Source organism: Aplysia californica, unplaced genomic scaffold (assembly GCF_000002075.1).
Source record: "Aplysia californica isolate F4 #8 unplaced genomic scaffold, AplCal3.0 scaffold00087, whole genome shotgun sequence".
Classification (NCBI taxonomy): domain Eukaryota; kingdom Metazoa; phylum Mollusca; class Gastropoda; order Aplysiida; family Aplysiidae; genus Aplysia; species Aplysia californica.
In genome coordinates, this window is record NW_004797357.1 from 390,035 (window position 1) to 407,144 (window position 17,110).

General features: G+C 41.2%; 1 protein-coding gene across 3 annotated transcripts; it reads right to left on the reverse strand.

The window, feature by feature from the left end:
- Positions 1–547: 547 nt before the first annotated feature.
- On the reverse strand, positions 548–17,095 carry LOC101858333. Of its 3 annotated transcripts, none has more exons than XM_035968820.1 (5): positions 16,915–17,095; positions 13,914–14,070; positions 10,810–10,857; positions 3,836–3,946; positions 548–1,545 (listed from the first exon to the last, which is right to left on the reverse strand). In XM_035968820.1, the coding sequence occupies exons 2-5, from the start codon at positions 14,049–14,051 to the stop codon at positions 1,432–1,434; spliced, it is 411 nt and encodes a 136-aa protein (XP_035824713.1). In that variant the 5' UTR covers positions 14,052–14,070; positions 16,915–17,095; the 3' UTR covers positions 548–1,431. The 3 variants fall into 3 exon arrangements, with proteins under 3 accessions (XP_035824713.1, XP_005094726.1, XP_005094725.1); XM_005094669.3 differs by having other exon boundaries at positions 16,770–17,093; XM_005094668.3 differs by having other exon boundaries at positions 16,822–17,092.
- Positions 17,096–17,110: the final 15 nt, after the last annotated feature.

Below are 17,110 nucleotides of genomic sequence, written 5' to 3' on the forward strand. Positions count from 1 at the left end.
CCATTTATCTTTAATAGAAGTCGAGATATTTGCAATTGAAGGAGGTGGGGGTAGCCTAGTTTCAGAGTAAAAAATAGAGAGAAAATGGCTACCAAAGTTTGATGAATTCCAAAGCTGGAGAACCCTGGGAAACTGAAAATTTACATTTTTTTCGCCTTTAATTAACGTTTTTCAGTAAAAATCTTCACACAGATGTGGCTTTAAAAGGACATGAAAGATGTTTAACCAGAAAACAAAAATTTGATAAAAATTGCCAAACACACAGAAAGTCGCCTGTTTCATTAAATTAATTATTTTGACAAGCGCCTGATTTCACCACACTGCCTCACATATATTAGGTTATTTAAGAGGCGGGTCCTTCGAGTTTAACATCCTTTCAGAAAGGACTGAGCCAAAATGAGATATTTGTGTAAAGTGCCTTTCCCAAAGACAATGTCAGACCGAGCTGAGGCTCCAGACCCTGAACCAGCAATCTCAAGGTTACAAGTCAGGTAGCCTAACCACAAGGCTACCGAAGTCATTAGACACGATTAGAAAAAAAAAAAAATTTTCCTTTGACAAAATTTTACTAAAAGAAAACAAAAAGCATAGCAGCAATCAATACAAACATATTGCAACATTTTAAGTAAAAAAAAAAAAAAATTAAAAACAAAAAAACAAAAACAAATTATGGTTATGAAAAATTTCTGGGAACTACCCAGAACATGACACGAGAAGAAATGCTTTATCAACTGGGAAAACAACTTGAAACAAAGTTCTCAGGCAATCTAAAATCCCTCACATAATACGACACTAAAGAATCAATTGATGCATACCCTTCTCTTTCTTAAAACATCTACAAGGCATGTGTAAAAAAAAAATCAATTAGGTACAGACATGCACAATATGTATCACAAAAAAGTGAAGCCAATTTACAGTAAAGAAAGCTATCCATTAAAAAAAAAGGGTTGTACAAAGTTTTAAGGCTGAGGACCACATGTGATTTTGCCAGGTATTCGAAGAGACCATTCAACTGGAGTTCTGAAAACATATCTAAAGAATTTTTTGGGTCAGGCTGGGTTCCCATGGGAGTGACAGCCAAATACGTCATTTTGAAAGCTTGACCTTTAATAGAGACTTAACTGATATGGTACATAAAAGACATTGGAAAAAATATGGCAGCTCTTATCACTTTTTGACAATGGAGTAGAAATGCAAGCAGTAACTGCAGTCCTTGATGGGCCAATGGAAATCAGTTTGATTGGCCACTTTCAGCCCAAGGTGGGTAGGCTTACATTCTAAACGACAAATTTCTGTGTGTCACTTGCCGCCTTTCTCCTTGAGGCACCCAAAAATTAATGTAAGCTTAACACACATTCAAAACTACCCTTCTGTTAAACATCATATTGAAATAAATGATCATTTCCTGGTAAATGAACCCAAGAGAACGAACTATTGGAACAGCAATACATCGGTAAATATTGCTTCCAGCATAACACAAAAGCCAACTAGATATAGAAACCAGGACTTTCCTTTCGGGAGATCACCTCTTCTTGTGAAAATTATCTGAAAAAAAGAAAGAAAAGAAAATGAATAAATTAAAAGTCACTGGATAAAAAACAAGCATCATGCATCTAATGTAAACATAATAAAAGAAAAGTTTATCCAAGAAGTACTGAGTTCAAGAGGAACTTTTGTACCAATGGGAATAAGTCTGGGTTAAAACGTTTAAAGAAAATTCTCAGAGTTGTATAGCATACCATATTGTATAGCCTCAAAGGTCTTAGAAAATAGATTTGAAATCAGTGATAACAACTTTGATCATCAATGAGATGACTACATCACGACCTCAGTGCTTTCTTGTCCTATCTTCATTTTTAATAACAGTGAAAACAAAAAATAAAAAAGAGTGAGCTTAACAAAAAGTCACATTTTCAATGTTAAAAAAATGGAGATAAGACAAGAAAGCACCGAGGTCGTGACATGCGAGGGTGGAAGGTTAAACATAAAATAAGATTAAAGACACTATAAAACATGAGTAAAAAATTATCTTTACACATGGACGGAGATAAAAAAAGAGAGAGCTGAAGCTTGAAACCCAGTCCTAAATGGGTTGGGTGGTGCCTTCATTTTAAGCAAAGTGATTTGAGATGTATTGCCACGCGTCGCAGTCTAGCACAAAATATATCTATAACAGCCGTGAGCTCCAACCCCAGAGGGTGGGAATCAGGTAGAAAAGGCAATAACACCTCTACAGCACAAAAAGCAAACACTTGACTTCCCTTTTCAATGGGACAGTGCACATAGGCCTACATGACACTGGAGTAACAATACTTTACCAGTTCAATAAAGACAAACTTGAGTAAAGAAAAGCACACAGACAAAATATTGCTCATTTACAGTAAAGGAAAAGAAAGATACAAGCGGAGAAATAAAAGAATGAGAGTAAAAAATTAGACTAATCCAGTGGCATCCTTCCATCTAATTTATTTGACAAACAACGACTAATGATAACACAATATTATTGTGAATATGTTCTCATTTCTCCATTTCCCATAAGTTCAGACATTATTTTACAACACAAAGCTGAAAAAGGCTGACTATGAGCAGGGGGGAAGATGTGCAGATAGGAGTACGATTTAGGGGCAGACATACAGACAATAAACAAAGGAGTGATCAATGATGATCTTGAGAGTACATGATGAGTTCACAATATTCTATCTTATATTGTAAGGTTCGGAAAGAAAACACAACTAGAACTCCCAGATGGCAGCTTTCATTACTGGATTTTATGCAAAAAAGTCAGATGGATGTCATGTGTAGCAGTCCACTTAAAACTACAGCTTTGAGAGTTTTTCAATTCAAGATTCTCTTCTTTCAGAACTCAGCACAAAGTATTAAGTAAACAATGAATGAGTGCAACAAAATATTCTTTCGTCCTTTTCAGGAGAAAATTAGTGACCAACCATTATGCATATAAATGGGGGCAAGCATAATTTTGGAAAAAAAAAGATAAAAATCCCACATGACAAGGATGCACAATCAACCAATCGACGGAATAGCTGATTGTTAGCCTGTCACAAGTTTACTCTTCTCAACAGATGTTAGTGCCTGAATTGCAACCACACTGGTTCAGAAAAAAAATTGTGTGCAATGAATTTCTCGACATCACAGCATCAAAACTAGCTACCTACACTGGCTTTTCACCCTGCATGCAAGAGATATTAAATTGATTCTATAGGTGGAGACGTTGGTTTTATCAAGTCCGTCTTCCCAACGGGATGCTGTACTACAACAACTTGGGTTGGCCCTGACCAACAGGGTCAAAGCAGCACAGCCCATCCACTATATTAACAAAACAGGTTTGATGGGGGCTGAAAACTCTCACAATCATGAATTTTAACAGCTAATGATACTTGATTTTCACTTAAGTATGATAAAGAGGCAAAATTAAGTGCAAAGCCTTCCTTAACATACAACTCCAGAACTCTAGAGGGTTAGAAATGTTACAGAAAAAAAAACCCCAAACAGATGAGAATGGCTTTTGCACTTGATTGAAACTGAAAAGCATAGAGACAATACCATTTAGGTAAGGAAAAAACTCAAGACAGACGGACAGAAACAACAGAGAAACTGTAAAGGAGTATGATATACCAGTGATGCCCTCCGACCACCTTCCTAAGAGTGAAAAATTGTAAATTCAAGAAACTTTGCAAGTAGTCTGTAGTGTTACAAAACAGTACAGATTATAAATGCAGTAAACACAATTTCACCTGATCTTTAAGTTTTCGCAGAACAGCATAAAACCTGAATACAAGAATAAAAAATACAAGGAAGCGGGTAATGAAGATCTTACCATCATCACTTCGATGACAACAAAGCCAATTAGACTGACCCCCTGGAGGAAATATGCACTCCCGTCGGTGTCTACGTCTAGTCCTCTGTACACAGAGAGTGACAATGTAACCTAAGGAAGAACACAGGAAACACGGCAATAAAATGAGGATTGCATTTTGACAAAAAAGTAAATGTATAAACAATCAATTATAATGCACATCTTGAGAAGACATGTTGACTGCACATCGACTGCTAATTTAAGACTCCGCCATACGCCATTTTGAAAAGTTATGTATTAGGGAGTTTCGCACCGAGCAGTTGATATGACATAGCTGATTGCCAAAGAGAGCTATACCATTCGCAGAAGTATGAGAATTTAAACCAATGGTGAACTAGAACACCGCCATTTTTAAAAGAAAATTTCTTCTAGATCCAGAGCTATGCTGAAAGACCAAATGTGAGGTGTGCTGATAGAATAAGTCATTTTTCAAGATTTTACCCCTATGTACATAGTTTGTAAAATTTGTTGAATGAAATAATAAAAGACAAGTGAAATTTGAAGCAATGGCATCTGTTTAAAATGTACAAATTTGATGTGTCTATTTTTGGCCATCATCTCCATTCGTGGATTGCAAGAAGTAACCACATTTTATCAGCAAACCTCACCAAAAAAATGGATTCTCTTCACAGTGGGTGGTAAGGTGTTAAACAGACTCTCTTTACCTCATTTTAATCAGTCTCTCTAAATTACATGTTTGTTGTTGTTTTCAAATCCCTTTAGCTGTGAGCATTTCGCTCTTGGCAGCGCAATGCCTCCCTCAAGTAACCACATGTCTTTGTCATCTGGTCAACGCCAGAGTAGAGCAGGCTTTGTAAGTCTGTAGGTGTGTGTAGGAGCTTGCGTCGAAGAACTGCCAGGTTTGGGCATGAAGGAGAAGATGTTCAACGGTCTCCTCGTGGTAGTCACAGTGTCTGCAATGGGGTTCCCACATGGGGTTGATTCTGTTTATGTGCTTGTTGGTGTGTATGTGTCTTGGGCGGGCTCTGAAGATCAATGTCTGATCGGCTCTACATAAAAGATTCAAAGGGTCTTTGGGGTTGGGTTTGTCCATGTACCCGAAGAGAGATCTTCCTGTTTCTGCGTTGGCACATCTGTTTAGCCACTCGTCTCTTCTTTTGGCTTGGATGATCCCTCTGCAGGCCTGTAAAGAGGTGGTTGTGTCTGTCTGGGGCAGGCTCGCTCCAGTCTTCGATAGATGGTCTGCAGTCTCATTCCCTGGTACTCCAGAATGGCCAGGCACCCACTGCAGTGTGACCCGGATGCCATAGGAAGTGCCCATCTGTTTTACAAGGCTGAGGATGTTCCTGTCACCTCTGTAGTCTCCTCCTTCGACGGCTTGGAGTACTGACATTGAGTCAGAGAAGACAACAACAATGCACCTTCAAAAAAGTCTTGGGCGATCTGTTCCAAGGTCTTTACTATGGCGATTCTCTCTGCGTCATAGTTAGAGCTGTATGTTCCACATGGGCCAAATAGTTGGGTCTGCTTCTTCTCCCCAAGGTTGTTTCTATATTTGATGGTAGATCTATATCCAGCATTTCGTGTAGCGTTTGTTGCTGACCCATCTGTGTATGCATGGATTGGAGTTTCAGCAAAAGAGTCCACTGTCTCCAGGGCGCTAGTTCTGAGTATTTCTTCTGGTGTGGTCTTGTCAAAAGAAGTATCTAGAAGTCTCGTCCTTATTGTGATTTCTGGTGTCTGCCAATATGGAGGTTCGCTGCTGATGTTGGTGACTGGTTCTCTGTTCTTGGGTGGGTCAAACTCCTCGAGTAGTTTTGTTGCTTCTCACATAAAGGAGGTCTTCTGGATGCGTGTTCTTGGTTCCCACTCATCTGCCATTTTCCTGTTTTCGTTCGTGTCTTCTAGCCGCACAAATCTTTCATAGGTTTCGAGTGTAGCACTCTTTCTTCTGAGGTCCAGTGGTTCTATGTCGGTGTGGATTTCGCAGGCGCTTGTAGGCGTGGTCTTCATCGCGCCAAAAACAAATCTGAGTGCTTGGTTCTGTACTCTGTCAAGCTGTGCCAGGGAGCTTTGGCTGGCTATGGATTGTAGTGGTAGGGAGTAGTCAATCACAGATCTGACATACCCTATATAAAGTTGTCGGAGGGTTGCTTTGTCAGCTCCCCAGTTGAGTGATGAAAAGTGTTTCAGGAGGTTTAGTCTGGAGGTGGCTTTCTTGTTCAGCTCCCATAAGTGCTCTTTGAGAGACAGCTTTCGGTCCAGTTACACACCAAGGTACTTGGGATAGTCCTCATGTCTGATGGTGGTTCCATTGATCTTAAGGTTTACCTGATTTGCTGTAACTTTGTTTTTGAGGCTGAAGAGTCCAAAAACAGTCTTGTCTGTGTTGATCTCCATCTTCCATAGCTGACAGTAGGACGAGATAGTAGTCAGGTCTGCGTTGATGGCTTGGTTCAGTGCTCTCATGTCACTTCCTTTGCTCCATATGAGTAAGTCGTCAGCATAGAGTGCTTTCTGGCAGGAGATGACATCTGGTAAGTCGTTCATGAATAACAGGAAGAGGGTACAGCTGAGTGCTGACCCCTGTGGGAGGCCTTCCTCAAGTGTTCTCTGTGAAGAAATCTTGCTGTCACATGACGTCTGGATAGTTCTGCAAGACAGAAAGTTCTTGATCCAGCTGTACATCCTTCCTGCTATCCCAAGCTTTTGCATTTTGTAGAACAGTCCCTGTCTCCACACACGGTCATACGCCTGCCTCAGGTTGATGAAGACGGCCACAACATTGTCTTTATCTTGAAAGGCATCGCTGGTCTTCTGGGCAAATCTGATGAGGTGGTCCATATTTCTTTTGCCTTTCCTGAATCCTGCCTGTGATGTGCTGATTGTTCCGGTGCTTTCCATCCACCAGTACAGTCTGTCGTTGACCATTCTCTCGACGATCTTACCCAGGCATGATGTTAAAGAGATTGGTCTGTAGCTTGAAGGCTGGCTTGCTGGTTTGTCCTTCTTTAATATCGGTGTGATGTTTGCTTTCTTCCATCCTGTTGGGAGCTGTCCCTCATTCCAGGTCATGTTGTAGAAGCCCAGGAGTATGGACAGGGAAGATTCTGTCAGGTTGAGGATCATCTCATTGGTGACATGGTCTGGTCCTAGGGCCTTTCTCTTTTTATACTTTTTGAGGGTTGCCTTCAATTCCATCAGAGTAAACTCTTTCTCAAACACCTCCAGGTTTGCCTTGGGGGTCTGTTCTACCCTTTTGGTTAGCTGCTTTATTGCGTGGCTCAGTTTGTTCTGGTTTCCTTTCTTGTTGATGCTAGCAAAGTATTTATTCATAACCTCAGCTCTGCATGTTTCTCCCTTCTCAGTTGGTTTCATTGGGGCGGGGTTTTTCCTTCTTTTTGTACCTGAGAGATTGGTAAGCAGGTTCCAGGCTTTCCTCCCGTCCTTACGCAGGTCTAGTTCTCCACAGTGTTCTCTCCATGTTTGTCTTTTCGCACTTTTGGTCTTCAGCTTTACCTTGGCAGTCAGGTAGTTATAGTGCTTTCTGTTTTTGGCTGTTGAGTTCTTCTCAGCACGCTGTCTGGCTTTCTTTCTGGCCTTGGTCAGTTGTTCCAGTTCTTTGTCCCAATAAGGGCGAAACTTCTTAAGGTTCCCTCTTGGAATCGCTTCCTTAGCAGATGTCTTTAGTGCTGTGGTGATGCCCTTGTAGCACTCATCAATTGGGTTGGTCGTGCATACATCCAGGAATCAACTTTCAGATTTCTGTTGGTAGAGCTCCCAATTTGCTTTCTTGTAGTTCCAACTGCGTCTTATGGGGTTGGTCGAATCTCGTTTCCTGTTGCTGGATATTTGCAGTAAGATTGGGCGGTGGTCACTTCTTATGTCATTTAGGACAGTCATGGAGCAGTGCAGGTGAAGGTCAGCGGAGACCAAGGTCAAGTCTGGTCTGCTGAGAGTTCCGCTGGCTATATGAAGTAGGGTGGGAGGTGTCTTGTCATTCTGAAGTGAAATGAGGTTGCTTGATCTCAGTAGTTCTTCTAGAACTGTTCCTGTCGAGTCTGTATCACTGTAACCCCACAGTGGAGAGTGTCCATTGAAATCTCCCACAAGAATGGTATGTTTACGGTCTGTATTCGGGAAGTTGAGCTGGAGAGTAGATCTCGGTGGGCAGTATACATTGTAGATGGTATAGGTTGTTCCATCCGACTACTGCACATTCACTTCCTGCATGTCAGTCTCGTCATCGGTTTCTGGGTGAGAAACCTCAGCGGTGATGTCATTCCGAATGAGGGTTGCGATACCTTGACATTTGGTGCACTTGCAGTGGTACATTGTGTAGCCTGTCAAATGGAGCTCTATCCGCTTGGGTAGTTGGGTTTCCTGTAGCAGGGCTACATGAATTCTTAAGTCTGACAGTGTCTTTGCAAGCTCCATTTTCTTGTTCTGTATAGATGAAGTGTTCAGTCGGAGTATATTCAATGAATGTGTGCCTGTAGGTTGGGGGGTCTGTAGTGTCTGTGTGTTGCTTGTGGCCCCTATACCTGTAGTGTGGGTCCCAGTAGCTGACTTGTCACTCCCGCCCCCGGGTGAAGGCAGAGAGCGCGGACCTTGATAACCGAGGTGACATCCGAGCTTGTATAGTTTCATTTGTCGTAGAGCAGTGCTTCCAACAGCCGAAGCTGAAAAGTAAGGAAAATTCTGCCGGGGGTCTGGGTCCAGGGACAGCGTCCCGGGTGGGGGTTCAGGGGGCGAAGCCCCCGAAGAAATTGAAATTTAGTGCTTTTAAAGGGTTGAAAATGGCATTTGGGAGCCTGTTTGAAGAGATTGCCTTGACTAGAGCCCATAACATTTATTTTTTCACCAACATTTTGTCTTATTTGATTTCTTCACCAACATATCTTTCCATTGCTGGCAATGTTTAAAAGCAGGTTCTCCTTTCATTGCTACTATAACTATAATTAAATTAATTAATTTGACGTTGCACCATTGATAGCAGGCAAACCTGGGAATAATGAATAGATGTATACCTTCACAATACAGTTGCGCAGCGTATACCCAAATTTTTTCCTCAATTTTCACGTCTGAATGTCGCCTGTCACAACCTCAGAACACCATTTCGAATTATTTTTTATTTTACCTACGGCTGGATTGGGCCGATCGCCCGACTCGATCGCCTGAAACTGAAAACAAACACGTTTGTTTTTGAGGCGACCAAGTCGGGCGATCAGCGCGATCCCATCCGTAGTCTCGTAGTGGTCACCCGCGTATCAGCATATTATTATTACTTCTTTCATCGCGGCCCTTATTGCGTTCACGTGTCGTAGAATCTTCGCATTGATAATTTCTCTAGATCTAGATCTAGATCTAGACAAATTTGCAAAAAAAGTTTCTTTCTGACAGTAATTTTTTTGTCTAAGATCACAAGTCAATTTACTTGATCAACGCGCAGATTTTCCAGCTGTGGCAACAATCCGAAGATAGACAGAAGGAATTCGCCAGATTTTGATCCATCTGCAGGTAAAAAATGTACTGCCGACGAACCCGCAATGAATTCAAGGGACATAGCTGTATAATGGCCGATTGCAGGAAAAGCGCAATCTGGCAGGTTTCAATAACTTTAACTTGTTGCCGAGAGAATTACCGTAAATATCCGTAACTACAAGACGATAGGAAGGCCAGTACGGAATTTCGACAGTCCTGTGCTGTCGCAGTTTTTTTTACGGAGGGAGTTGATGATGAAGGAGGAACAAGTACGGAACTGGCAGAAAGTACGGATTTCCGTAAAAATACGGAAGAGTGGAAGCACTGGTAGAGGCATTATATTGGTAAGGGGTTATATTGGTAGTATGCATCCCTGTAGGATCTCAGGTAGGTGGGAGTCTTGTCCTGACACTGGCTTGTACCCAAACATCTTGCCACAAGAGAACAAAGGTGCAATGTTCACTGTCCTGTTTTCCATCAACCTTCACTGGGATTTCTTGGACAGTAGACAACCATAGGGGGTGTAGGCACACTCTAGTTCTGGGAGATGGGAGCCACAAAGTGCAACCAATGACAAGTGATCATCTGAGCAGTCCAGTAAGGGGTCCTATTGAGTAAGGGGTAACGCGTTCCTTCCACAGTGAGTCGTCTGCATCACCAAGCGTAGCTTGCGTTTTCCCAATCCCCGCCACCTGCTGTCTCCTGGCTATCTGCTATTAATATTTCCGTTCATGGGGCAGAATAATTAGAGGGGTGGCCAAATCTACTCAGACAGAGGATCGTCACGTCATGGGTCAGCAAGCATTTGCCAATATATCGGTAGGGACGTCATCTGTTTCCAGGCAGCCTATTCCTTACAGCTACAAGGCCTTCTGGGTCTGCAGAGACATCTCACAATGAGTCATCTGGCAGTCTGGGGGTACTATGCCCCATCTGTAGAGCTCCCACGAGAGGGAGGGAAGAAGATGTCGACAGTGAGTTCCTGAATGAACAGGATGGCCTGCTGTGATGCCAGACCTACCATAATGGTGGATGTGTATGAACCCTTCTACGAGCCGAAGGGTCGTTGCTCACTTCGCACCTCACAGGGCTATTGTACCTCCTGGCCAGAGCTCCGTCTGCAACCCCTACTCCTATGCACAGAGCAGGGGTCCCCAGGCTGCTCCACAAGGACGGGGAGTTGACTTGTTTGAGGTTGGCTTGCCAGAGAGCATCTGGGGTTTCACCCTCAACCCTTACAGCCCCTCTAAATTACATACCGTCATTCACAATCTCCTCTATCTTGTTCTCTCTCATTCCACCCAAACTGATCTAAATTGCATAAATACGGGCTCAAAACACTCTTTATCTCCATTCCATGAATCCACTTTTCGCCTCAAAAATGAGTAGCCATTTCAGACAGTTTTGACTGTATCTTACAATTCTTGGAAATATAATGTATAGTATCGCATTATTTGCTTCTCTCAGGAGGACAGTGCAAAAGAACTTACCAAGACCATGACAACCACAAGAGCCACAAACACCAATTGCAGCAACCTCTGAAAAAAAAGGAGCAACAAACAAATAACATTAGATCTTTATAACATGCCCTAGACATGATACTGACTACTGGCCTTGTAAAATGTATTGCCAGCAATGAAGTTACCATCATGTGACACACCTTCTACTGAGTTGCATGCTGTAATAAACAATAGAAATGAGCAGTCAAATTTGTACGCATTTCAATTTGAGCGAAGAGCAGCCTTCATGCAGTAAGGCATGACTTCACAGCATAGACTACTTGACTAGTACACACTTTTCAGATACACATTTATGTCAACAAAATGCGCCATGAGCCATTTCCAAGATTGTCAAATAAGAACAGACACTGTACACAGAAAACTATTTGGACAGTTCTTCACCAACAGTCAAAATATACTCTGAAAAAAAAAGATATTTTAACATTGTTCCAGAAACAGGTATTCTCTTACTTTCCCTCCCATCTCACACTTAGCTACCGGTTGTACATTTTCTACTATATATTGATGAGTTGAACACTTTCTAATCTAAATTTCATTTCCATCGCAAATGAATAGTTTTTGAAAAGTTTGATGTTTTTTAATCAAGCTATATTACACTTAGCCTAACCGCGTAGTACTTTGTGCGCTTTGGACCAATCAGGGGGTTTCAGGGGTCAGGCCTGCCCCCCCCCCCTTCCCCCGGAGTAATCCATAATTTGATATTTTGTAGCTAGATTTGAAATGTTCTTGACAATACTTGATTTGCAACAGTATTAGTAGCTTTATGTAGTATCTGCAGCAAAAAATACTGCAGTTTAGACCCCAAAGCAGTGCATCAGTGTGAAGGGGTGAAAGTAAAGCTTTACCTTGAAATGTTGAAATAAATAAAAGCATTTACGAATTATTACAAGTATAAATATTGAGCTATTCTCATTAATTTCCACTAAAATCTTAGCCTTTGAATCTCTCCAGTACAATGCCTGTTTTTAATTTTGAAATTCAAAATTCTCTGCATAACATGATAAAGTATAGCTTTAAATCAAACCAGTGTTATAGGGATCAAATATCTTATGAAGTAGGATAATTGTTTCGAAGTTACCTTCTAAAACTTTGAAATAAATAATAATAGGTAAAATAAATAAATAAATAAATTGCGTTTATAAAGCGCATTTCCACAAAGAAGTGCTCAATGCGCTGTACACTAATATAAAGAACAAATGCAGCACACAGCTCCTATAGTAATCCTCTTTCTCTCTCTCTGTCTGTCCCCATCTCTCTCTACAGTACATCCTTGAGTAAAGACAATTCCACAAAGCTTACCTAGACACCCTCGCACACATTGATGAATTCACAGTCATAAATTCTTACAGAACAAAACAGCATAACAATAAAAGAAAGAGACGAAAGAAAAAAATGGGTGCTGCAAGAATTCAAAACTTGGGATACTTGCATTTGCAATCCAGAGTACTACCTCCACACTATTCTTCTCATAGAAATTGTATTGCTGTGAGCCTGATAGTCAGAACTCCATGCATTGGATGGATCTTAGTATCAACCCATACTGTCATATACATACTTAAATTAAAGTTCTACAGAAGACCACGTGTACTGTGAACTATGTATATATATAGTGGCGTCCAAAAGAAACTTGAAAATATAATCACCCAATCATCGTGTTATAGTTATAGGCTTGCACTACCTGCTCATGCAGCATACCAATTTAAATCTGAATAAATTATACATCATCTGACGCACTATTTCATCTTCTATGTTAAGAGACGCCTGAGAGATGATCATTCAAAATTGACCTTTAAAAATCAGGCTTGGCAAAATTGTGCAAAATCAGAGAAATTCTAAAGTGTGTTTGTGCGTATATTGAAGGGCATTGGTGGAATGGACATGTATTGAATATCAAATGAAAAGAGAATATTATTGTCTCTGTAAGGAACAGCATCTTCGGATTGGAGAACAGAGCAGTAACAAATACCACATAAAACCTTGACATAACATAACACGTGCTCATTAGTATTAATTTTGTTATTGTTTAGGAGCTAATGGTTTTGAGTCGAGCATGAAACCTTTTTTGCAAATGGACGGGTTAGTTAGATTTTGGACATAAAGTCTGTCAGTGAAAAACAGAGGCTACAAAACTGCCATGGTTTTGGGCCGAATGTACAGAACTGCCCTCTATGAATCACCGGATAGCTTGGTTTAGTGGATGACATCAGGCAAATGCTGAAATGTCATGTCTTACCTTTACTTTTGTTATGTGTCTTTCAAGTAGACATCTCCGTGCATAGCATATAACTTTCTCATACGGCCAATGCCAGTAATTAATTCTTGGAAAACCAAATCAAATCAACGTTGGAGTGGTCACCAGTAAATAGCCCCTATATGTGAATCCTTATACAGGTATGTGAAGAGTAAAGTACTATGAAACAGCAGCTGAAGAAGTGCTACTTTGTTACCAACTCAGACCCTTTGTTTGCAACTCTCTGTGACATTTGGGATGAAATGATAGATAATTATGTCCAAAATTTAACAGATTCAATGCCCAAAGGGTTCATGCACTACACAAAACTAATGGCTCTGAAGCAAAATACAAATGAGCACATTTAATGTTAAGTCCAAGTTTTGCATGATAACTGATTTCTCTTGTTTTCTGTTTTGTTTGAGACTATCGTGACAAAACAACAAAATAGAATATTGTTTATTGCTATACAAAATTCTCCATTGATTGGATATGTAAAGTATGTCCATTCTATCAATATTGATGCTCCTCTATACACGCGCGAAGACAATTTTACGTTTCTTTGATTTCGTGCAAATTTGTCAAGCCTGATTATTTAAGGTCAATTTTATGTGACCATATCTCGGGCGTCTCTTAACAAATAGATGAATTATTAATGTGTCAGTTGAAACAGAATTCATTTCGATATAAATTGGTATGCTACATGAGTAGGTAATGCAATGTTTTAACATGATGATTTGGTGATTACATTTTCAACTTTCTTTTGGATGCCACTGTGTATATTGAAATTTATTATAACAATTTCTTTTAAGAGTACGCCCTACTTGGTTTTTTACAAACTTACAGCAGTTGGTGACTGGGTGCTATCATGGTACACAGCACCAGTGGTGATGTTTGTAGCAGCAACACTACTGCCACTGGATGGTGCAGGGGGGGGAGAAGGCCTTGACCCACTCAAAAGACCTGTCTTGTCATCTGCCATTGTGCTGTTTGGACTGTTGCTGAAGTGAAAATTTTCAAATTGTCAAAAAAATAAATAGTTTTGTTAAACCTGCTTTAAGAATAGTCATTCGTCTCTGGCCAGAAAATCACCTGTACTATAAATGACCATATTCCCCCCCTAGTGTTGTATCTCTTTTATAGATATAGAGAACATTTAAAGAAACTGTACAAGAGGACCACCTGTCTAGAATGATCATTTTCTCCTCGACTATGGGTACACGTGCTGCCTTGGAACCAGGAAAGGTTTGACCATCAAGATAAATTATTTCACTGGTGTTTTCCATCATTCCTGCAGGGCGGTTACGGTTTGCATATTTCGAGGGAATTGAGAAGAAAAAATAGACTGGGATTTTTCTAAAATGAGCTAGTAGGCCTATTTTTCGATACAGAGCTCAAGAAAACAGTGCACAAGGAACAGGGCTACAAAGAAGAATAATGGTTGACTTGGGGAATGGCACTGATGGAAGTGATCGAGCTGTCCATCCATGGGTTACGGATTTACCTTCATCTGAGAACTGGAGTTTTTTGTGCTCGAGTTATATTTGCTCAACTATTGTATCCAAAAGATTAAAATTGTCAAGTTCGATGTATCACGTTCCCTCGCCTCTCATCATTCTCTGAGGTCTCAAAAAGAGGGGGAGGAGTGCAGGCCTGACTTCGGCTTTCACAGCAATTGTGAATTACTCTTGGTCTCGGTAGTAGCCCATATCCGACCTTGGAAGGACTTCCATCTGTAACGAGCCACCACCCAACAAACACAGTAATTTAATAATGAAAATGCCGGACCTTCTAACCCTGACCTGACCCATACCCCAAACCCTTACCTTCTTAAACCCTCTACATTACTATGTTTCATCATCGTGGCCGCTTGTTATGAAATTTCTCCCCCCCCCCTCCTCTCTGATATATCTCTCTAGCTAGAATTTTTAATCACTGACTGTAGTAGAAGTTACGGTTACAGTTTCACATTAGGCCTACCAACACTGGAAGAATTAGTGAAACTCCTCCCTCATTTATTTTATTGACTAATAATTAGACTACACCCAGTTATAACGTAGGCTTCTTGGCTAGGCCTACAACTCTCACAGTAGGCCTAGATTCGGCGATTGTAAAGATTTCTCCATTTAATTCCGATTTGCGTATTTCATAGCCTCAGGCATGTTTCGCTTTGGTCCCTTCTTCCTGCGAGAAAGTAGAAAGTAAGCGTTAGGGTTAGGTTAAGGGACCAAAGTGAAACGGTAATTGTTTACTTTCTCGCGTTATTCCGGGGGAGAACTTCTGTAACGAGCAACCACTCTGAACTCTACGAATATTATAATTGTACTCAATGGCCATCAAAATAAGTACGGAAGGCCTAAAACTAAAGCCAGTACAATGTCACTAGATCTACCTACAAAAGATGAAATTGCCGTCGCGTACATGACATGTATTCTTAACTCCAGCGCAAATGTCTTGAATAACCAGTCAAGTGCATAGAGTTTCGTCTAGATCAAGATCTAGATTCTAGGTGCGGCCAGAATTAAATGCGAAAAAGTAAACAACTGCCATCGTAATATGCCTGAGGCTATGAAAAACGCAAATCGGAATTAAACACGGGAATGTTAAAAATAGCCCTATAGAATAGATCTCTCTAGATCTAGAGTAGTGGCGGGGTTGTTCGATAGGGGGACAGTGCGACAACCCTGTAGTATGAACCAATTTAAACATGCTAGAGTGTTCCTGTGTTTATCAACATCCGGCAGCACCCTTTCCTGTAGCACAAGATTATTTGCAGTTCGCTGTGGTTGCCTATTGCACGTACATAGAGGCAAATTATTTCCAGGCTTGCTGATTACCTATTTCTAACAGTGCATCGGCCTGCAGTTGTAAGGCTGTCAATGCATTTTATGAAGATGTGTATACTTGCACTCCACACAAAGCAGTGTGTTGTGCTGTAGCATCAGTACTAAGCGAAGCACGGAGCCGCTCAGCCTCTCTGAGGGGATGGATGGGGTTGGGGCGCAGTGCCGCCATGGCATCTGGTAAGGCGGGGTTTCGCGTCTCAGACCTCTGCAGCGAGAACAGGGCAATATTATATTGCATCAAGGCCCACACCAGCCACCTGAAACAGCCTCTGGACCACGCATTTTTCGGGGCCATTATGATTATTAAGCCAGCGTGGCGAGAGGGGGTAAGGAAGTTTGTGACAGACACCACGGAATCCGTCACACTGAGGATGTTTGCCGGCGTCCTGAATTGAAGGCCAGGACAACAGTAGCTCGGCTAAAAACGGCCCTGAGGGGATTCACCAAGTCAGGGCTGTTTCCCTACAACCCTGACGTTGTCCTCACAAGTGACAAGTAACAAGCTAAACCCAGCTGCACCTTGACAGGGTCCCCTGCCCCTACCCTCCACTTGTCATCCACCTCGTCTGTCTCTGCCCTATCAGCCTCTTCTGTAACTGTTTCTAAGTTTCTAGGTCTAGATCTAGATCTAGATCTAGATCTAGAGACTCTAATCTAAAATCTACAGTTCAGAGTGTTCTAAAGTTATTTGGGAAAGGCAAATTAGAATTAGATTCTAACTAGAAGGTCTAGATTCTAGACTTTCTAGACTACACTATTTTCTACGTCTAGCAGCAGCGGGTGGGAGATCGACTTTCTCTAGAATTAGAATCTAATCTATAATCTAGATCTAGATCTAGATTAGTTGCTTTTACCTGCAAGAGCACCTTTCTACTTTAGTCTAAAGTGTAGATCTAGCAAAGGTACCTAAAAATCTAGATGAAATCAAATGGCTGGTTCCAAATCAAATACAATGGTCAATGGAGATATCGATTTTTCTTCGAAGAAAGTACAGCTGACCACTGAGTTGCTGGATGTAAACAAAGCAGTAGTCAGTAGTCAGTATCACATGTCACATGTCAGTCAGTCAGAGACCCGTGGGCTAGGCTATCTCTGAAAGGAAAATTGCCATTGGACAAAAATTCATGATCGTCACGAGACTGGCGAAACAAAAAAGTTATAACATAGCCTAAACTAGCCTACCAGTTTGACTTTT

Bases quoted from the DNA above. Each gene is read 5' to 3' on its own strand.
- LOC101858333 (XM_035968820.1), bottom strand. From the start codon at position 14,051: ATGGCAGATGACAAGACAGGTCTTTTGAGTGGGTCAAGGCCTTCTCCC. The intron at 10,858-13,913 runs GTAAGTTTGTAA...CTTTTTTTTCAG, and splicing joins GCACCCAGTCACCAACTGCT to AGGTTGCTGCAATTGGTGTT. The intron at 1,546-3,835 runs GTAAGATCTTCA...TCTTTTTTTCAG, and splicing joins TTGTCATCGAAGTGATGATG to ATAATTTTCACAAGAAGAGG.